The 23,095-nt window shown below is 37.7% G+C and overlaps 1 protein-coding gene across 1 annotated transcript in view; it reads left to right on the plus strand.

Moving 5' to 3' along the window:
* Window positions 1-758: 758 nt before the first annotated feature.
* Rfx6 (regulatory factor X6) overlaps window positions 759-23,095 on the plus strand; it is a 60,007-nt gene continuing 37,670 nt past the window's right edge. The window contains exons 1-6 of the mRNA XM_063235028.1: window positions 759-932; window positions 980-1,185; window positions 4,548-4,671; window positions 6,109-6,170; window positions 17,259-17,336; window positions 18,411-18,438. Coding sequence (XP_063091098.1) covers window positions 807-932; window positions 980-1,185; window positions 4,548-4,671; window positions 6,109-6,170; window positions 17,259-17,336; window positions 18,411-18,438 — 624 coding nt within the window. The 5' untranslated portion in view covers window positions 759-806. The remainder of the gene's footprint in view (window positions 933-979; window positions 1,186-4,547; window positions 4,672-6,108; window positions 6,171-17,258; window positions 17,337-18,410; window positions 18,439-23,095) is intronic.

Genomic DNA, 23,095 nt, shown 5'->3' on the forward strand with positions numbered 1-23,095 from the left:
CGAAGAAGAACAGAAGAGAGAGGGCGCGTTTGTCAAGAGGAGGAGGATGGAAGGAAGAAGAGACGCGCCCACCAGGCAGCTGGACCTTTCGCTGCACCCTGGACTTGGAGGGCACGAATGAGGGACTCTTACCAGTTGGGGCTGGAAAATTACCTCGGTTTCATTTTCAGTTAAAGAAGTGTTTATCTCTGGTGTGAGACGAGGAGTTAAGTCACGAGATAGCGTAAATGGAAGAAATGCATCTTTGCCTCCAAGCCCAGGGCCACGTCCTGGAGGGCTGTGAGGCCGGCAGTCAGAGGCAGCGGTGTGCAGGCTGCGGCACCGAAGCCCCAGCAACCTCAGGTAGTTCTAGGACGCATTTTGACAGCGCAGTGCAGCTTCGAGGGAGCTTTGGGCGGTCCCTCCTCCTCCGGAGCTCGCAGCGTCAGGCCTCCGGGAAGGTGTCTCTGGTAAGTCCCTGAGAGTAGGGAGGGAAGACGCTGCTCTTCCCTGGAGAAGAGGAAAGAACAGTGGCGCTTTCTGGGACCTTCTGGAAGTTTTAGGAGTGCAAAGTGCTTCTGGGCCCAGCAAAAAGCTAGAGAAAGGAATCAAGACTGGGGTGTGGGAACTCAGGGCGTGACGCGCGAGGCGGTGGACACCGCAGAGGCCGCCAGGAGGGCGGGCGGTGGGAGGAGCAATCTTGCCTCGGCCTCCCTCGCTCGGGTCGGGTTGAACCACACTGTGCGAGGTCCCTGAGCCCCGCCTGGGTCCCCGCTGTCCCCGCCGGCCCCAGGAGCCGGCTGAGCCTGGCAAGTGTCTGGCAAGAGATGGCCCGGGTTCCCGACCTGGAGGACGCCGCCCCGCGTGCGCAGCCCGCGCCCCAGCTGCCCCCGGCGGCTCGCGGGGTGAAGGCAGGTGAGCGCTCGGCCCGCGCAGCTCCATCCCCAAAGGCTGCGCCCGGGGGACGGAGTCGGCGCCCGAGCGGGAGCAGGCGTGGCAGTCTCCTCGCGTGACCGTGGTTTCTTTATCTTCCCTAAACCTGCAATCAGAAATGCGTGTAAGCAACGGCAACTCTTCCTCGGAAGAAGAGGACGCGGAGAACCCGGACGGCAAAGCCCCGGCCGCGGACCAGCGCCTGTCCCCGCGCAAATCCGCGGCGCAGCTGATGCGCGACAAGAAGCGGCAGGCACAGCGCACGCTGCAGTGGTAAAGCGGGGTGCGGCGCGCCGCGGGGTGTAGGCTGGCGGGTCGCGGGCGTGAGCGGGGTGTCCGAGCCGGGCGGGGTCCCGTCCTCGCCGGCCCGAGGCGCCTGCCGAGCCGTCCGTGCGCGTGCAAAACTCACCCGGAGCCGCGCGTCTGCTGCGCTGCCGGAGGAGCGCGAGGCGGTCCGGCGTTGGGGAAGCCTCGCCTGGCACGCGTGGCTCACCTGTAACTGCTGCGAGTGTGAGCAGTAACAATTTTTCACACTTACGCACTGAATACGCGGTCATCCCAGTCCTCACGTGTTACTGGGCAGTTTTAGTTTATAAAATATGATCCTTAAAAACCAGCTTAAGGGGAGTAAGGATCTAACACTGATCCGCAGGAGGGACAATTAAATATATTGTATTGGCTATAAAGCAGATGAAACGGCAGACTTTTAACAGCTAAGAAATCACTATTAATTTAAATAAATTTTCAGCTTTTTTGTAGCACTTATCATATATGATTCACTATAAAAATGTCAGGTATTGCACTTAAAGTCTTAAAAACAAGAATAAGTTTTCTACATATAAAGAACATTTTGTAATATATATCTAAAAGGAAAAGAGCTCTAAGGTAAAAATATAGAGTACAACTCTTCTGTATAATATGAAGAAATGGGAGTATAATTTTCTCCCAAATTTCAAATAGTGAAAGATAAAAGGATCATATATTTAATGACTCACTATGTCGACTATTTATATATAAAATATAATCTAAACGTTGGAAAAAATAGATTAAAATACAATAAAATTTATTTTCATTTACTTAAACATTAAATTATAATTTTTATATACTGAATTTTTGTACTTGCATGCATGACTTCTCTCAAATATATAAAATATAAACCAATATTCCTTTAAAATTGTACTTTATTAAATTTTATGTTGACATTACTAATTAAGAATTCGCTAGATCTGTAAATATGGTAATTGAGTTGATTATCAGTAGTATTTACTAAATTATTAGGATAATTGGGGAAAATGTTTTGATTTCATATGCATTCTGGAGATATTTTGTGTGATTACTTTTTAATTTTCAGTTCAAATGAAGTGAATGGGAACAGCTTCAAGTCTATTCCCAAATTAATACTGTATTTGTATCTACAACTACTCAATTTTTAAATTTTTTAACGTTTATTTATTTTGGTGCGGGGAATTGTACTCTTGACCTCACACTTAGTAGGCAAGTGCTAGAACTACTGAGCTAACTCCCTGGCCCTGTTTATATACAAAAATGTCTACAACAATATTAAGAGAGATGAAAAGTGAATATTATATACATTGTTAAAACATAATTTTAAATAGCTAAATATTTCTCAGAAATTTTCATATTTTTAAAAATATAAAATACTATAATTTTTGTTTAAATTTTCCACTCTTAAAAATGAAGATCATAAATTTTTAAAGATCTGAGTTATTTTTATTTTGTGAATTTTTCTTTAAAGTTATAAATAAAGTTATAGAATTTTTCTTTAAAGTTATAGCCTTCTATGAAGTTATAGAGTATAGGTTAAAAATTAGAACTGAAAATCGAAGTGAAAAATTTGTCTCATTAGCTACAGTTTTCACGTATTTCATTTTATGTATGCAAATTCATTCCTTTTGAAACCATAGTTCTAATTTTAATCTTTCTTTTTCTTCATAGAAAAATGGATGTCTCATACATTACCTTCTCAGGAGACACACTTTTAACCTTTATCTTATGTGTATTGGGAATATGTTAAATCAGAAGTCTTGAAGGATTCCACCCCTAATTTTAATTTTAATTTTGTATTCTATGTTGTTCTTAAATTATAAATAATTATGATTTTACCATTCATAAAGTTGGTATAACTTTTTATCCTAAATAGCCTACTAAACTGTTAGACTAGGAATAGAATCTTGAAGTTTTTATTTCTAGATTACTGTTTAGGTACTTCTAGCACAAATATTTATGGCATTTATATAAATTTCTCTTAATTGCAAATTAAATGTATTATGCTAAAATTTCAAGATGCATATAATTTATAAAATGGAGTTGAAAGGACATGCATTGTGTTTGGAGACAACACTGGGGTTATGTTTTAGGTATACTGGATGTTTTAGATCATCATTGTACATCATTGTACATATAGTACACATTGTACAACATAGCACATCATTGTACACAGTAAAATGATGTAAGGATAGAAATGCGTCATATCAACTTCACACTCAAGTGAAATTGTTTATCGCATGTATTTTGTGAACAAATTCATCCTTCTCTAAGCACTCAAGATTCAGGAGTAGCCTGTGAATGAAAGTAATACTACGTAAGCATTCACCATCCTAAAGCCTGGCAGCCCTTTGGTGTTGAGGATACTCTTTTAGAAACCTGCTATTTTCAGCCTCATAATTGATATTTACGTATCAAGGTGTCAACCACGATGAGCAGTGAGGATCTGTGGAGAAGATCCAATGTTTCAGTGTGGGTCAGGAGGAGAGATTTTATATTAGCTGTGGTATTTTAATTGCACTAGCAGATGTTCACTGGATTTCTTGCTCCTCTAACATTAATCTCTGTGACTTGATTTGTTTTGCCTCAACCTGCAAATGTAGTACACAACAGTTTCTGCGGGTCAGAAGTCTGGAACGAGTTCCTGGCACTAAGTGTGTGGTCTCACCAGGCTGAAATCAATTATCTTTTGATGCTGAAATATCCTCTGAGGCTCTGAGTTTTCTTTTAATCTCACTGGCCATCGAGAGACTTTTTTTTCTCTCCAGCTGTTCGAACTGAAGCCCTCAGTTCTAAGAGGCCACCTGTTACTCTCTGAGAGGTGGACCTCTTCAAAACACAACATCATACTTTTTCAATCTCTTCAGCATGAGTGTGTCTGCCACTGCTTAAATCTTTCAGTCTTCTGTCTCTGACCTTCACACCGACTTTCTAGGGCTCATCAAATTAGATCAAGCCCACCTGGGGCAATTGCCTTCTTTATGTCCCAAAAAAGTTTAAAATTTAAAAAATGTTTTTGATTTATACATAATATTTGTACACATTTATGAAGCACAATATGATATTTTGATTCCTGTGTACATTGAATAGTATAAACTCAAGATAACTAGCATATCTATATCCTTAATTTTTTGTTTCTTTATGAAGTTCCTCTCTTCTATTTTGAGATATATGGTTCGTTATTGTTAATTATATTCACTGTGGTCTAATTTTTGATAATATCCAAAATAAAGCCAGTCTACTCATTATTTTATAGAGTCTGCTTTCAAAATGACCATTAAGTTACTGAGAAAAGGGAAAAATAATAATAAGGAAAAAAGTTTTACCTAATTTTTGGCCTTTTTTCTTAGGCTTGAAGAGAATTACATAGTGTGTGAAGGTGTCTGTTTACCACGCTGCATCCTTTATGCACACTACCTGGATTTCTGCAGAAAAGAGAGACTGGAGCCAGCCTGCGCAGCTACCTTTGGGAAGGTGAGCAACACACATTGGCCACCATCTTGTGGTTACAGGCAGGTGAAGCATATGGTCCACATTACTCTGAGCAAGTTTTCTGAAGAGAGGCTGAAGTGTTTGCTTTGCGGGTACAATTGAAATATCTTAAATTCTGTGTTTGGAACTCCTGCGTGGTTACACCTTCATTTTGAACAGTAGAATCCTGACCACCAGGAGCTCTTTTGTGAATTTAAAGCAGGCTCATTTCTCTGTAAAGAGGATGGTGTGGCTGTGTGGAGAAGCAAAAAATGGAGATGATGGATGATACAATTAGGGTTTATTCATATTATTTCAATTGTCTGAGTCTGTATGTTTTCATTTTTTTATCTCAATAGTTTTCCTAAGTCTCTGTTATACTCTGAGTATGTTAATACTCCAAATTGAAGATTTTATAATGGGATTGGTTAGATTTCTCTCATTTAAAATCATTTCTTTCTACCCATACTGTATGGTTAGGATGGGAATCCATGGGCCGATCCTACTATATTTATGTATGTTGATATTTTGAGGCTCAGGAAAGAATAGTCATCTTTTCAGGAAGCTTTGTTCCCTCAGACCTTTGTCATGGTTCGTTGTCTGAGAATCAAGGCTATGCCAGAGAATTTTTAAAAAGCTTAGAACTCAAAATACTGTATCTCATGTAAATAGAAATCCAAATTCTAACCTGCAGAGGGATTCATTGTCCAGAAAATAATGAATGCTGTGGCCTAGAATCTCAATTTTTAAAAAAAATTTATTTTGAAAACTATGATGGAGACAGTGTAATATGGCAGATGGTAATCAATTGCCCTGGGGTCTAGCCACAACCACAACTAACTTGTGAGACTTTCTGCAAAGTCCTTCATCTCTTTGAATGATGTTCACTCATTCTGTAAACTGAGTAGGTTATATAAGGCTGCTTGCAATGTCCATGTGAACATTATCATTTTGTGAGTGTGTTTTACAGCAGTAATTCTTAACTGGGGATAATGCATGCACCTTAAAAATCTAATGAAAATTATAGTCACAGATTCCAGGAGATTAACACAGGTATAACGTTTGCTGTGGAACCCTCTGAAGTTCATATGTGGATCTTTTAAAATCTAAGTTTCGTCTTAGGGGTGGGGATAGGTATTTAATCATAAGTAAAACTTTGGATGGATGGGATCATTATAAACAAACCCAAATCTTCTTTCTCCACATATTGTCTCAGTAGTGATATCAAGAAAAAGCATCTGTTTGGTTGACACAGGAGTACAACGCACCTATCAAAATACCTCTCGGCTTCTGCCGATACATTTCTTACCCCCAACTATTATAAGACCGCACTTAGAGGTTCCCTGGAATTCAATATTTTTTCCTCAGGTTAATTGATTATGAGTGGCTTGCATTAGTAAAACCAAAGTAATTGTCTTTTTTCTTTTTCTTTTTTTTTAGACAATTCGCCAGAAATTCCCCCTCTTAACAACCCGAAGGCTTGGAACAAGAGGCCATTCAAAGTAAGACTTGTGGATGAGTAGTAGATTCTCTTTCTCCTCAGGATATGCAATAAATATTGTCCCTTTTTTTGGTACCAAGGATTGATCTCATGACCTTGCACTTGCTAGGCAGGCACTTATGCTGCTGAGCTAAATCCCCTGCCTCAGTATTGTCTTTTTTCAGTGTACAAAACTAGGTATTTTCTTGTTAATGAAGCAAACTTTTACCAACTGTAAGAACTAGGGGGAAAAAGGTGATTTCAGAATAATATTTAGAAGGAAAAATTGAAAAACAAACTTCATATTATTCTATCTACTAACGTAAGTGAGTGGTCTTCACGATCTTGAAGCTGTTACTGAAGGCAGGAGCATCATGAAAGGATATATCAGAAAAGCAGCTCCATCCACATCTGCCAGGGCAGGGCTGTGCCAGGAGGGGAGAGTGTGCCTGAGACAGAAAGGACTATGCACACTTCAGCTTCTTCCTCTGGCTTTCTCTTCCCAATAATATTGTCTCCATATTCCCCTTTTTCCCTTTCACAACAAATGATCTGCATGAAAAACATCTTTGCTCAACTTTTAATGTCAGTGTGAACATAGAGTAAGCCAGGACATGCTCCTCTTCGGTATCTTCAACATTTATTTTTGTTGCTAATTCCTCTTTTAGATATTTCTTGAAAAGAAGCTACCAGCCCACTTCCTCTGCCACTTCTCACCTCTCTCCGTCCTGCTCTGCTCCTTTACAGCACAAAAACAAAGGCGCATTTCCACTGGATTTTTGCTGTCACTGCCGCCGCTGCTGCTAGTATGCTATTCAAGGGATGAACACAGAAACTTTGGTATCTGCTGGCAGCAATGTTGTACCACCCAGCTTTTGTTCCTTTGTGGCTTTTCTGGTTTCTCCACTGTCTTCTGCTCTACGCTTATTCCAGTGCTGATCAGCAAAAGCACAATGCAACCTTATTATCCACTTCAAAAATATCTGCTAGGCATCAACTTAAAAAGTAAAAAGGAATAGGTCAAGTTAATTTAATAAACTTTTATGTAACCCAACATGTCTAAAACATTATCATCCCACTGTATAATTAGTATACAATTAGGAAGAGGATATTTGACATTTGTTCTTTCATGCTAAATTTTTGAAGCCCTGTATAGTTTGCAGTGAAGCCCATGTCAGTGCAGTCACATTTTGCATGCTTCGTGCTTGAGTACATCTAGGTGTATTTTGTGGTTGCCCTCTTTTGGTACCTTGGTCTTATGTTTGGCTTCCCTTAAGTTTGTCTCTCTTACTCCCAGTGTCATAGGCAGAACCTGACTCTGTCTCCTGGCCCATTCAGGACAATTTTCCAAACCAGCTTTCTAAACATTCAGATTTGATTGTATTCTTCCATGCCCAGAAACTCACTGACACATAATTCCTACTAATGAGGGTGAATTTTCTACCTTGTCAGCTCCACTGTGATGCCTTTCTGACTTATTTTCCTGTCCTACCATTTACTTTTCACTGATGTGCATATAGTCCATCTTCTCATGGATTTCTACTTGGTATCCTTTTCGTCACTTCTGCTGTCATTTATTGTTCCTGTTCAATCCCCTCTCTCACCCTGAGAAAGCCTCTTCCTTACATAGGTATTGAAATCTTACTGTTTAGAGGAATGTTTTGTGACTGTTCTCTTTTGCATATTTGTTGGTCTGTTGCAGCTCTGTCTCAGAGCTGCTTGTTGGTACTCAGTTCAACGTGGCATCACCCCATCCCCTAAGCAGACAGCAATGATTTTGAAGATAGAGACTTTATTCCATTCGCTTTTATGTCCTTTCTGCTGCCTGTACATAATAGATTATCAATTAATATTTATTTAACTAGTTTCAACTAATGTTAATGGTATTGTGACCTGAGAAAGAAATATAAAGTATATTGGAACAGACAAAATTGATCTCTTCTAACCAGGTCAGTTTTACTTAAAAATTGACTCAGTGTCACTTTATGATTTCTACGAAATTTGATCCCCGCTGAATTGTGTAAGTAGAGAGAGATCAGACAGTGTTTGAAGTGGAAAGATGGGGGGAAAAGGCACAGCAATGCAGAGAAATCCTCTTGACAAGATCCAAGAGGGGTCTGCAGGCTGCAGAGAAAGTCAATTAATCCCAAAGGAGCCTTGGGGATTAGGGATGAATCATTAACCCTGTCCATTGTGACACTGGTCAGGCTTTAGTGCTCAGGCTGATAGAGCAGCATGTGATAACTCCTGGCCATTTATCTGGCTGTCTGAGTGCCATAGGTATGCTAAGGTCAAAGCAGGAACAGTTGTTTTTCCTGACTTACTGATGGTAGGCCATTTGCTTTTTATGACATGATTATTACAGTTTTGATATTTTTATAAAATAAATCTCCTTATCTAAATTGTCTTTTAATAGAGAAAGATGTGGAATTTATGTGTCTTGTAAATGGTCTTGCTTTGAAGTGATTATTCTTAGCTCAGTGATTTTCCTGACTTTATTTCCAAGATATAGGTTCAGGCTTTATTTTGGAAGATAGTATATTAAAAGGCAACATAATCCAGTAGATAGGAAGATGGGGTTTAAAATGGGATAAATTTAACTGTGAATCTCACATTTCCATAGATAGCTGTGTGATGCCACTTTTCATCAGTAAAATGACATATAATGTCTCCTGCAATTGTTGTGAGAATTAAATGAGATAATGTATAACAATGAATGGAAGAAAAAATATTTTCTACTTCACTCTCCTTAATAACAGAAATTAGTTACTGAATATATAAAAATCTTGGTAATGCAATCAGAAGTTACTATTTATTGAACACTGCACAAAAACAATGGACATATGTGCACATTCGTTGTCTCTGATGTTTCCATAAAGGACATAAGATTGGAGTTACTGAGGAAATTGAAGTCTGAGGTATTGACTTGCCCATGACCACAAAGATACTGTCCCATGACAGTGCTGACACTTCTGTGAAGGTTCATCTGACTCTAAAATTTATGCTTACTAATCGAAGAAATGTAAAATAGCCTCCCTCTTTCTGATACCAAAACATAGCTACAAAACAGCTTTTGGGTGGGAGTTGTGATTTATGAAGTATAGGTTTTATTAAGTTTTCTTAGTGACCTAACATTCTTAAATTTTATTATATTAGACTATTCATCAATGCTTTATTAATCATTAATTTTACATAGAGATATTGTGTTTTATTCAGAGGCACATTTTCAACACCAGTGCAGTTTTACTTTTTGCATTTCAACTTTTGTCCTAAGCATTATTTTATAATTTACAATCATTGTACAATGGCTGTTTAATATATCATATGTTTATATTGTGTGAAAGATATTTTTAATGGATATACAGTATAAACAACTGAATGAAGCAGAATTATAGATGAAGTAAATGTATCTGGGAGAATCAGGAAGTCATAATTTCTCCCCATTTTACAAAACTTATTTTGTTGAAATAACATTTAATTTAGTAACCCTAAGGAAACCATTACTAAATATTTTAAAATTTACTTTAAAACATAAATTTTCTATTCATTTATTCCAAATTTTTAGATGGTATATTAAAATATTAATATATGTTATTATAAAATATTTATTATTATAAAATATTAATATATTAATATTATGTAACTGTTCTGGTGATTATTAAAAGCAAGTTTTCAAGTTTTGTCAACTTTTCATAGACTAAAGCAGGTCCAATCATTTCACTTAGGGTTGGGTTTGATTAATTTAAATGGCTTATGTGTATTCAGGGACAAATGAGTCTCACTGTTTCTAAAACTGACTTCAGGTGTCTTACAGCTTATGGAGCAAGGCCATGCTCTAAAGTTCACTAGTGCACGTGTGCAGTCTTGAAATTAAAAAACACTGAGCTGTGTGGTTTGTAGCCTACAGACAGATTGAATTTGTGTGCATCCCCAGACTCCATCTCTCTGGGTTCTGAAAAAACTGCACCTCGCGGTGACTGTCCCCACAACTCTCATTTTGCTGTAGCCCCTACTTCTTTCACTCATTAAAAGTGAGAGATTTTTTAAAAGTTCATTTAAACAAATCAAAAATTTATTCAATCAAAAGGAAGAGCTAAAACATTGAAAACAGGTAGATTCATTAAAGGTTTAAAAAACCCAATGTGTATAATCATTATGTAAGTCCAGACATTATCGTTTGCCAAGATGGTATTAGTTAGACAGTTAGAAACAGGATGGTTTTGTGCCTGGGTGCAAGTGTGATGTTTTGTGTAGGAAACCACTGCTGCCAACGCTTATGGGAAAAACCTCTGCAGGTCAACAGGTGTGACCAGGAAGCCTCACTCCGAGCACACCTGCTTCACTGTCAGGTTTCTTTTTTTTTTTTCTTTAATTTTTAAATTTTTACTGGTGCGCATTTGAAGTACATAGTGATCTGTAATATCTTAAAATCTTGTTTTGAAAAAAAAATGAAACAAAATTTTATTGGTGCAGTGCAGTCACAGAGTAATTCTTGAATACTTTATGGTATGAATATGTTACAAATGGAATAATAAATTCATACTTGTATTAATGTGCAAAACTGGTTATAAAAACTTTTTGAGATTCAAAGAACTTTCAGATAGGGGGAAAATACCTTTCACTACTAATAGCAGTTATGAAGTTAAGACTTTTACGAGTGCCTCAGTGGTACTAGGCCCTGAGCACAGAGGCCTGCAAAGAACCTGGGTTTTCCCCTCACTCATATCAGGTTGGGAAAAAATCAGAAGGAACCTAGTTGAGGCCACAAATAGATTTCACACACATAGGGGACTGTTTGATTTGGTTACATTTTAATTTTTGTAGACTTTGAGCAACCAAATCTTGGTTTTCAGACGTGATGGACAAAAACTATCATCTTATTTATTAGTGGTGATTTAGTGGGTTAATAAACTGATATGGCAGCTGCTCTTATCATAGCAAGTTATTGCAAGTCCCTGACCAGCTTAATCCCATCATTTCCTTATCTGTTATCATTTGTACAGTGTAAACTAACATCAGGGTTCTTCGCTCAGTGGGAACATATGTTTCACAGTTCTATATGCAGACTGAAATGGGAAAGAAGACACATAAGTGCAGGTATAAATTGATTAGCAAATGAAGAAAAGTATTAGACACAATGTAAATATTTTAGTTGTATAAAAGAACTGAAGTAATTGTATTTGTCCTATTAAAATCTCTAATATTTTATAACATGTTCGCTTCTAAATGTGGACACAAGAATTAATTATTTTTATGTATTCATAAATTATAAACGAGATCCATCACTTGATGTAAGATATAGAGCTGGGGAGAGCTGATGGGAATGAATGAACACAATTTTGTTTATAACTGGAAAGAAACATTTTCTTGAAGAATTTAGCTATTAATAGTCAGGATTTAAAAAATTTGTCATATACCTTCTGTAATAAAGGTGGATAATAATCATCCAGTAAGAAAGAACTTTGAAAAGTGTGGAAATGTTTATTCTTACACCAACAGTCAGATAGTGGCATATATTAAAACAGCTAGTTGTCTCATGGTGAGTCAAATTTCACTTTTTATTTAACAAGCACTAGTGTATGTTCTTTTTATGTCAGAATATTCCTGGAAAATATTTCTTAGTAGCATTTATTTTAAAGAAATTAATTAACAGCAAAATGGTGCTGCAAATTGTTGCAAGGAAGTTGAAAAATCCATGTATACTCTGCATGAATTCACTTTTCCCAGTTTTATGAGGTTTGTCTGTAGTGGCTAGGAAGACAGAAAAGTTCATTTATTATCTCTCCTCTGTTCTGAAAGACACTAAATCATCTCTCTGATGATAACGTGTACCTAGGTAGGCTAAACAAAAGATTAAGGGGTAAGATTATTTTATTGGCTACAGAAGAAACTAGAAATAAAATGTGCTAAAACACTAAGTGGTCATTTCAGAATATTGAATTCATGCTTTTAACAATGGTCTTTCTACTTAACTATGCTGATTTAATGTCTTTTTAAAATAGATATGCAGCATCTGCTGAACCTCAGTATATTACTGGTAACATGGAAATCCATGCTAGGTGATATTTGTGAAAAATTACTGGCTTTAAGAAACTGTTTTGTTTGTTTCTAAATTCTTAGACAAATTGACAATTCTTATTGTCAATATTTGAGGATCTTTCTTTGCTATAATTCCTAGTGAGGAATATAATAAAGGTAAAAATAAAATTTTCTTCCTCCAAATCTTAAAGAGTTCAGTAGGGAAAGTAAGCCATGTACATATATACTAATCTTCCAAGGGGTAAGGTTCGCTGAGAAAGATGGTCAAGAGAGGCGTTCAGGGAGCAGGGATCCCAGCTTAACCTTCAAGCTTTGCAGTCGCCCACAAGGTGCAGACATGAGAAGAAGGGCAAGGCCAGTGGAGGTTTAACAAAATAGCGTCACCAAGGAAGAAAGCACAAACTATTTATGAGATCAAGCAATCCAGGTGTTAATAGTCAAGTTTATACAGGGTATAAATGAGGTAGGACCAAAGGATTGGGGAGATTTCCTTAGATCATATTAGGAGAATCTATGATCCTTACCACATTTTAAATTATGCTGGTGATAAATTTATGATAATATGCTCTTAATGGAAAAACTTTTATAGTTTCCTTGGTGGCATATTGCTATTTTCAACTTTCTCATGTTATTCACTCAGTTATTCAACAAATATTATTGGCTTCCTATACATGGAGCTTATACTCCAGAGAGAGGTTTTGTGTATACATGTTATGTCAGGCGTGAGTCATACAGATAAATGGTGTGGACCTCAACGATTTATATCAGTTACCCATTCTTACTGTGTATGACTCATGAGGAACTAGAAGAGAGTATGTGCACAAGTACAAACATATTCAAAAACTAATCTTTACTGAAAAGCTTCTAGGTACACATAATCCTAAGTAACAAAATTAGATACAGTGTATTTTCTGTACCTTATATTGGAAAGGAACATGGTCTGTTGACAAAGTTCCATGGAGCTATGGGTTTAAATTTTGCCTTCAATCTCATGGCTTTTTTTTTAACATTATCTTTTTGAATAAATTAAGTTTTGAACCACAGTTTTGAAAGTGAACTATTAGTCTATTTGCATGCTGAAAATGTACACATAACAATTGTTTGTGTGTAATAGTTGGGTTTTTTTTTTGTCTTTTTTGTTTTTATCAGTACCAGGGATCGAACTCATGACCGCACACTTGCAAGGAAGGTGCTTATGCCGCTGAGCTAAATCCCCAGCCCCAATAGTTGTTTGATTAATGGCAACTTTCTATTATCTACTGTTATTGCTTCAAATCGCAGTATATTAATTCTGGTTTTTTATTAAAGCTATGGAGCTTTATTGTTTCTTCTTTTTTTAGAATTAATTTATTGGCACATTGTAGATATACATAATGGTCATATTCATCATAAGGAATTTATACATGATATATTTTGATTCCTCTTCTTTTCCCAGTCCCCTCTCTTCCCTTCAACCCATCTTCCCCTCCCTGTTTACAAAGATTTATTTCCATTTTATTTTTTGTTTTTCTTTTTCCTTCTTTCCTTTCCCCTTGCCCCACTGTAGTTTCCCTTTTCTTTTGAATATTTTTTTTCCCATTTCACAATATCTATTGTATGTTTTGGGTCTTTATTACTCTTTAAGTTTTTCACACCAAGGAGACTATGCAATGTTCACATACGAGTCTGATTTATTTTACTTAAGCATATGATCTCAAGTTGCATCCATTACATAGAAATGCCTCAAACTTATTTTTTATGGCAGAGTAGTACTCTACTATATAGAAAACCACATCTTTTCTTCATCATTACTTGATTGGTGGGCATTTGGGTTGCTTTCAAGATTTGGCTATTACAAGCTGTGCTGCCATAAACATGTGTATGCATATATCACTATAGTATGATGTTTTTAATTCTTCTGGGAAGATACCCAGAAGGGCAATAACTGGGTTGATTGGGACCTCTACTCCTAGTTTTTAGAGCAATCTCCATACTGATTTCTATAGTGGTTGCACCAGACTACACTTCCACCAACAGTGAAGAGTTCCTTTTTTTCCCCTACATCCTCTCCTGCATTCGTTATTGGTTGATTTCTTGATGATAGCCATTATTTCTGGAGTGAGAAGGAACCCCCATGTTGTTTTAATTTAAATTTACATAATAGTCAATGATGTTGAACATATTTTCATATATTTATTTGCCATTTGTATTCATCTGAAAAGTGTCTATTCAACTCAGATACCCATTTGTGGACTGGATCTTTAAATTTGGGGGATGGCCTGATTTTTTTTCAGTTCTTTATATCTTCTAGATGTAAGTTCTTTGTCTGACGGACAGATGGCTAAACGTTTTTTCCCACTCTGTCAGTTGTCTTCATTCTGTGGATTTCTTTTGTTGTGCAAAGGCTTTTTAATGGGATGAAATCTCAATTAATTGATTCTTTGTATTATTTTCTGGGTAATTGGGATTTTGTCCATGGTCTTTGCTTATATGTTTGTCTTCAAGAATTCTGCCTATTCTGTTTTTCAGCAGATTTATTCTTTCTGCCTTAATATTTAGACCTTTGATTCATTTCAATTTTAGTTTAGTGCACAGTGATAGGCTTGGGTCTGGTTTTAGTCTTTGGCATATGAAAAGCCAGTTTTTCCAGCACCATTTATTAAGAAGGCTATCTTTCTTATGGCTGTCTTCTGTCTTTTTTTGAATTCTCACTGCATACAGTGAGCACTGAACGTGTTGAAGGCAAGAGAGTATGCCTTCCAGTGCCTCCTGGTTCCCTTTTCCGTGGCTCCCACCCAGGCCATATGGACAGGACAGGTTCTGATTCCTCAACCTGCGTCAGTAGGAGGCATTGCTGCAGAAAGAACATGGTGCCCTTCAGCTGTGGGGTCAAATGTTGTCATGGCATCACTTTCCTGGGGTCAGACCCCATTGCATTTGCATTTGAACTACAAATATAATGCACATATTCCTTTAGAAGGACTATTTTTGGTAAATATAAAATCTTGACTCTGCATGCAGATAGAGGCATTAAATACTTCTGTTTGTAAAGAATTTGGCCATGATGTTCACAAATGGGAGCAAACAACACAGTAATTTTGTGAAACTAAGGAGCAAATAAATTGGGTAAGGAAAAGTTCTTTTTTTAAAAGTCAAAAGTAAGAAAAAAAGATAGATCCATATTAGCAGTGTTTATTGGGCTTTAGATGGTGTTATAATAGTGTGATCATCATGTTACTTTAAGAATTGCCTCTGTGCTGGCAGTTGTGGTCCCTGCCCCAAAGTTGGGATCCTCGGCCCAAGCTCCAGTGGCCTTCAAAGCAGAAGATTCCACTGGACATCCAGGTCTGTTTTGTCCACTGTTGTGCTGGCAACTAGCACAGGAGCCAGACAGTGCGTGTTCTATGTTTGTTGAACTCACAGCACCCTTTTGACTTTGGATTTTTAGCCACTTCCTGTACAGGTAACGCCATTTCTTCTTGATTTGCATAGCCAACCACTTAACCATGATGTTATTTGAATATTGGAAAATGAATTAGAAGCAAAATGTAGAAGTTATAATAAAAGAAACTTACCAAATTAAAAGCAATGCTTAACATATATTGCTGTAATAAGTGGCTAAATTGCAACTATTTAAACTTTAAAATCTATAGACAAACAGCAAGTTTTACAAAAGAACAGGAAACTGTGATGTCTTCTCATTGTAATACAGCCTGTTATTCTCAGACATTACAAACAAACAAACAAACCAGCATTACTTGTTTTATATCCTTTTTTGTGTAGACATTTCTTTTGGTCTCTCAGTTCTAAAATCTGACAAAAGTGGAGACACTGCAAACTCTCATAACTCATTAATTCTAATCCTACTACTATATTTGTCTGAATATCATTTAAATCTGGTAATTTTTTCTAGTTTTTAAGTGTGTCACTTGTCTATTTCTGCTAACTTAGCTCTTTTGATAAGGTCTTTTTGATTTAAGCTTCTTTTAGTTTCAAATTAGAGACATAAATCAATTCAGTATCCAGATTTCCCATAAGTTTCATATTTCATTCATTTCTCTGTTTTAATACACCTTGGAAGTTCTTTTCCTTCACACACAAGGGACCCTTTCTCTGTTTTTAAAAAATAAGGCAGTTATGATATAGTTATATGATGTGTATTTTTTAAGATCTATAAATTCTTCTCCAACTTAAATGCCACCAACTCAGTAGAGGCTACTTTGAAACCTGACAAGTGAGACTTAATTTCTGGGTCTTGCTTTTGAGGGCCTGTGCTCAGCTCCTCATATGGGACAAGGAGCCCATAGCCTGCCTAAAGTTGGCCACCAAAGGCCACATCACTCTCAAGGGCCCCTGGGCCCTGCAGCTCCCCATCCAAATAGCCTAGACTTGCTTCTTTGACTCCCATGCAGTGGTTCCCATTGGTCCTCAGAGGACGCACTGTTTTACTGGTGTGCACAGTAGATGGAGAGTGACATGGAAACTGCTGCTTGGGGGCAATGTGGGTGGATCCTGGATGTGCAGTCCCCTCACACTGGGCAAAGGGTAGACAGTGAGTGAGGGCTGGTGTTGGCCTACCACCCTGCTCTCTTGGGGCCCAGTCTGAGCATTCTGCATTCACATTTGCCTGCCAGATTATGATGGAGGCAAACTATTGATGTTAGAGGATGAGTCTACCTTACTTAGCACTTTGTTGACTTTATTTGTACTTTCAAAATGTTTAGATAGTTAGTGTGTCAACTTGATTTCGAAAATGTTTAGAGGTGAAAGCACTTGGCCAATTCCTGCTTTATTTTTGAGGTCAGAAAAGGAGACTTGAAACTCAGGTCTCTCAGTGTTTCATCACTCTGAACTCAGATGGTGATACCAAGAGTGACATTTTTACACAGTGAATTTGGAGTCCACTGGGAATCTGCTTGTTCTCTCTAATCTTGGATGAAAGTTGATAGAAAGAATGGGCAAACAAGGCAAGATAATGGCAAGTTCACCCAGGGCTACAGTTCTCATTGTGTTTACTTTAATTACACCCAACTCTGTTTTTTCTTCAAAAACTCCCTCATTAACACAGAGCTGGTTCCTGTCCTTGCCCTAGGTATCATTACTATGGGATTGGCATCAAAGAAAGCAGTGCATATTACCACTCCGTTTACTCTGGAAAGGGCCTCACAAGGTAGAGTCACACCACATTCAAGTCAAATTCTCTGCATCTCTTCAAATGCATGATATCTATTGCATGAAATGGCTTTCGGATTTTGATTATTAAAATGTTTTCTTTCCTTATACAGCCTTAGTGTCAACTTTGTGTTGACATTTACAGCTTCACAGTGTAGTAGCAGTAGTAGGTAAATTGTGTAATTTGCAATAATGATAAATCAATGGTGAACTAAGTATAACAGGGAGGTGAATAGGAGAAATTGAGGAAACAAAATTTCCTTTAAAGTTTATGTACTCGTAATGCTGAGTTGATTTTCAGGATGGATTCGGTAAAATTGAGGAAGGAAAGATGTGTTTTTCTGAGAGACAATTTTTAAAGATTTATGTGTTTAACTGGTGCCTTACCAAGATGCAGAGTTTATTATAATAATAGTTATGCACATATATTTTGAATGTAATCTTACCTCAATGAGTGAATCTACTGACCTGTTTGGGTCCCGGTGACAGGAAAAACATAAAGAAAAAGAACACATTGCTCCATGCTGTGCTTAACTCTCAGGAGGAAATTATTAATCAGGGACATGAAAACCATTGGGGTCAGTGGTCTGTACCAATATTTTAAAAATGCTGAAATTCTGGATAATTATTACTGCGTCAGGGATTACCTAATGATACGATTTACCAAGAATTAATATTTGTTATTAAAAGAAGAAATTACTTTTAAAAGTAAACTATCTTGTGGAAAAAGAAAGTTTAGTTACCTGAGTCATACTAAAATTAATCCATACTACAAGGAACATAGGAGCATCTTACTAAGCACAACTTACTATAAAAGGGAAATGCAGGCTGGAATATAAAAGTATTAACATTCTGTGTCCTTTGCTTGCTGTAACTCTGGCATTTTTCCCTGAGTATTTTTCATTTCACTTTCCCCTATAAGACTTTTTTTCTTTCAAAAGCTGAAAAAGGTACTGATTTCTTTTAAAAAATTTAATTATGGTACGAAGTTATTCCGTTTTTAAGCCCTCTTCATTTCCTTGAATGAGATAACTGTGATTCTGAACTAATAGAAAGTATACTAATTTTTAAGGTTTTCCGGGAGCAAGCTGAAGAATGAGGTAAGCATTATTTTCTTCTTTATTTTACATCTGCTGTAATTTGTTTGTCTTATATATTCAACAATATGTGTTAATCAGCTCTGTTGACAAACAGAGACATAAATGTTATTTGTTAGGGTTCAGTTAAGTGACTGTGGGTTTCAAATACAGGTAACTTAGATTCAGGACCACGATGAATCTTTCCATGGGCCTACAGAAAAATTTCCAGTTAACTAGAACTGATGAGTTTTCAGCTGTCCTTACCTAATATCAGACGTTTAAGGAGAATGAAAAAAAAAAAAAAGAATACTATTAATTTTAAAAGTTTCCACTGAAATGGAAGCAAAAGCCTAAGTTAAGGATATAGAAAAATTAATTTTTGGAATATACTTATTTGGACAAAAACATTAACAGTTATCAAGGAGCCCCAATGTTCTGTCATGCTATGGTTTGGTTTACTTTTTGTTCTTTCCCTCCCTTCCTCCCTTCCTCTTCTCATTCCTCCCTCTTTCCTCTCTACCCCTGGGCTTTCTCTCCACACCCTCTTTAGGGAACAGATCAGCAAACCGACTTTATCTTAACGAGTTAGACTACCATTAGGGACTGCATGGCTAATTAGGCACCTGATAAGGCTTTCATTATCCTCAACTTAACTAATCATTAAGAGGAGGTGCCAGAGAACACAGCGTACATGGTAGTGTATTGCATGGTAAATCTGGACCTGAATATATATTCTGGAATATATATATATATATATATGCATTTTCTAATGGTAAAGTGTACTCCATTAGTTTGATAAAATGATGCAACGCGTGTTATCTTAAAGAAATAAAAGTCCCCGAGGCCCTCAAATCAATTTTCCAGTTCTTTTAGTAGTTAATGGCTAATTACACAAATCAACTCCATCAGATTGCTTCTTTTATCAATAGAATAATAGCTTTTTATTAGATAAACAATTGCAAAACTGCAAAAATATTGACTTAGAAATACACTTTGGTTCGCTGAGTATTAGGTCGGTAGGGATTTTAAGTAATTGCTCTCAGGTGTGCTCCCCTGTGAGGTGAGGTGGAAGACTCGTGAGCACTTAGCACACATGGTACAGGGGCAGTTCACCTTTTTCCCAGAGCAAAAGGCGATGTTTCCAAGTCTACAAATTTGGCAGGAGATTTAGTTGCTGAAGTTAAAATATTCTAGATAGGTATACGTACTGTGTGTCTCTTACAGACATGTGAAGCAATAAGAAGGCAGTTTTAACATTTTAGAATTTAATACATCTTTAAGATGATAATAGGGGCTGGGAATGTAGCTCATCAGCACGTTGCCTGCCTGGCAAGCACGAGGCCTTGAGTTCAATTCTCAATACAAACAAGTAAAAAAGATAATAAAATATTTGCATAGTATAGTTGAAACTAGAAAGATTATGTGTATTATGACTGCCTGCTTAGGACAGGAGACAGTGCAGATCTATTTATATGTATATGGTATATTCAGGTTATTTAGGCATTAATAACCATGAAGTAAGAGCACAGGTGCTATTTGATAGCTTAGGCAGAGTAAAATAAATCAGAGTAAAGCTCTATCTGTTATAAAACCTACATTCAAGATATTAACTAGCTTACTTAGTATTAAGGATACGTTAATACGTTACCATTAGAAAATGCATATATATACATATATATATTCCATATAATATATATACATATATATATATATTCCAGAATATATATTCAGGTCCAGATTTACCATGCAAAGTAGTGAATGGATACATTTAGTCCTGGGCCATAGAAGCCATGTAGTGTAGCAGGAAACATCCTAACACATAGTTATAAACAAGTATCAAGGTTATCATACTGTCCATTAAGTTTAGGGGGCTAAGGACATTTTCCATAAGGAATGATATTTAAGAAGAGACCTACCGTCAGTGGGATGTGGAGGAGTACAGCAACGTGGAGTGGAGGATGTAGGGTTCAAACGGATGGGACCGCACAAATCAGGGTTTCTTCAATTTGGTGAGGTGGACCTCATTGTTCCAGACAGTTCTGTTTGTGAGAGTGTCCTGGGGGATTGTTAGATATTTAGTGGCATCATAATATCTGTGGCCTGAACACCCTACATTACAGTAGCAGTGTGACAAACAAAAATGTCTCTGACATTGCCAAACACCATCCACTCCTATAAGTGCAAGCAAATAAAAAAGTAAATCATGTTGTAAAGTTTAATAAATAAAAGAAATTCAAGATAGCTCCATGTAGAATGAGATGGAGACCTCACAGTTCAGTACAATATGTAGGGTTGTGTTATGCACAATTTTCAAAATTCAGAATTCTCAGAAAGAAAACTACTGAAAGGGAGAGGTGTCATCAGACTTATGCTTTATTAAAGAAGCTCAATCTGACTATGATATGTAAAATCAATTGTAAGAGGGCAAAAAAGGAAACCAAAGGATTACTGGAAAAAATATATGGGCAGACTGGGAAAGAGATCTAAATTAGGATAGTAGCCCCAGGAAAGGAGACAAGTGGCAGTTTTTGTTAGGAAATACTTGAGGAGACACTGGTAGAAACTGAGTAGAAGGGTAATGTTTCAATTTGGGCCTTGTCATATTTAATGAACTTGTGAAACTGTAAATTTGAAGTGGGCAGCTACAGATATGTAACAGAAAAAGAGGACTGAGAAATTCAGGTTGATGGTAATTGAAGTTAGGTAATGGAAAAGAAGGCTGAGAGAAGAGGTTACCAGAAAAGATGCACAAAAAGTAGGAGAAAGGAAGAGGGTCAGCAAGATGACCAAGGAGAATCCAGAGAGCCAAAAAGCAAAGGAAACTGTGTTGTCACTGAAGCCAGAGAGGGAAAGCTACCAATGGGAGAGCATCAAATGATGCTAAGAAGTCATTAAGGTAGGTACTGGAAATGGCCTGTTTGTGGGCTTTGTTAAGTGGAGATAATCGATGACTTCAAGGAAAGAGTTTTCAGTGGTGGTCTGGGGTTTGATTGGAAGTGTCATCAAATGTGGAAAATTCAGACAAGTTAAGGGCAATAGGTTAGAAGAGGATTCGAGGTTTAGTTTGAAAAAATGATTAGACTAATCCTGTAACGGATCCAGCAAAGTAGACCCTGAGGAGAAGAATGAGGGAAAGTCCAGTGTACAATGTCACCAAGGAAATGAGAGGGCAGATCTTCCCAGGGGAGAGATTTGTTCCTTGACTTTTTTCCAGTAAGGAAGGCACATTCTTCCATTAAAACTGGGAGAGTAAAAAGTAAATTCAGATGCAAAAAATTTGCAGGTTTTGTGGCAGGACATTGAGGTAGCTTCTGTTTGGTGGTATCGGATTTCTCTCAGAGTAGTGGCTTGGATCGTCTTCTGTGAGTGAAAATTCTGGGAGAAAGTAGGAATTTAAAGAGCTTAAAGAAAGTCCCCAAGCTTTCCAAGCTGGACTTGCAGAGAGAACTTGCAAGCCGACCTAATACCCCAAGGCACTCATTGTATGAAGGGCACTAACTCTCTTGCAGGTGGAGGGATACTTGCCAAGTGCTGCATGGGGAGCGGATTCAGAGCTGGGATCTTTAGGTTCTTTTGGTGGGACATAATTTTCTCAGAATCTTCCATTAGGGTAGGTAAGGATAGTCTTTGAGGAAGACAGAAAATGTAAGAACTTATAAAGTTATAATGATGAGAGCCCACAAGAATGCAGAAATACTCAAGTGCAGTCATAATAAGAGAAACATTACTACCTGTTTGAAAAAAATATGAACCAAAGAAAAATTTAAATGAAAGATACACTGTATATCTGACAGTATGATAGATATCATAGATATGTCTATTCTTTCTGAATTAATTTAGACATTTAATATGCTAATAAAAATTAAATTTTTAGAAATCATCATAATGGTTATAAACAATGTAGAAGAATGTCAGAAAGTAATATCTAAGAGATATAAACAAGAAGTGTCAGAAAGTAACTTGCTTGTATGGTAGATATAAAATTGTTATGATACTACAATACTGACTCAACTGTAGGGAGAATAAATCTGTGATTGAAACATAGTTGCCTGGTCCCCATCCCCATCCCGGCTGCACTTGGAGAACTGTGGAGCTTCCAACAAGTAGGTGGGCGCACGCTATCCCCGGAGCCCAGCCTATTTGGGACTCCTGCACCTCACCATCGGTGTGCACAGGAGGGGCTGGGCGGACCTACATCCACCTCCCCATCCACCTCCCCGTGTGTCTGGAGGACTGAGGATATCTCAGCAAGCAGGGGAGCATCGCAGGTTCCAGAGGCCCCGCGGCCTGTGGTAAGTGCTCAGTGCACTCTGCCCAAAGCCCAGACTGTTTGGGACCCTCCAGGCTTCTGGGTGCAGTGAAGTGGATAAGTGGTTTGAGGCATCTACATCTGCCTCCCCATCCCGGCTGCGCTTGGAGAACTGTGGAGCTTCCAACAAGCAGTGGGGCACACAGTGTCCCTGAAGCCCAGCTTATCTGGAACTACAGAGTTCTAAACAGGCAGAAGAGGGCCATTGGTTCTACAGGCGCAGTGGCTTGGGGTAACGGGGTGCCAGAGTCTCAGAAGCTGCGAACATAGAAGGGGATTTCCAACAGACCTTGAGGAAGCTTTCAAATAACACTTGAAACACAGAAATATAGGAAAATGACAAAATGAAAGACCAAATTACAACCTCAA

Source organism: Cavia porcellus, unplaced genomic scaffold (genome assembly GCF_034190915.1).
Source record: "Cavia porcellus strain 051 isolate PalLab524CR breed Dunkin Hartley unplaced genomic scaffold, mCavPor4.1 scaffold_24, whole genome shotgun sequence".
Classification (NCBI taxonomy): Eukaryota; Metazoa; Chordata; class Mammalia; order Rodentia; family Caviidae; genus Cavia; species Cavia porcellus.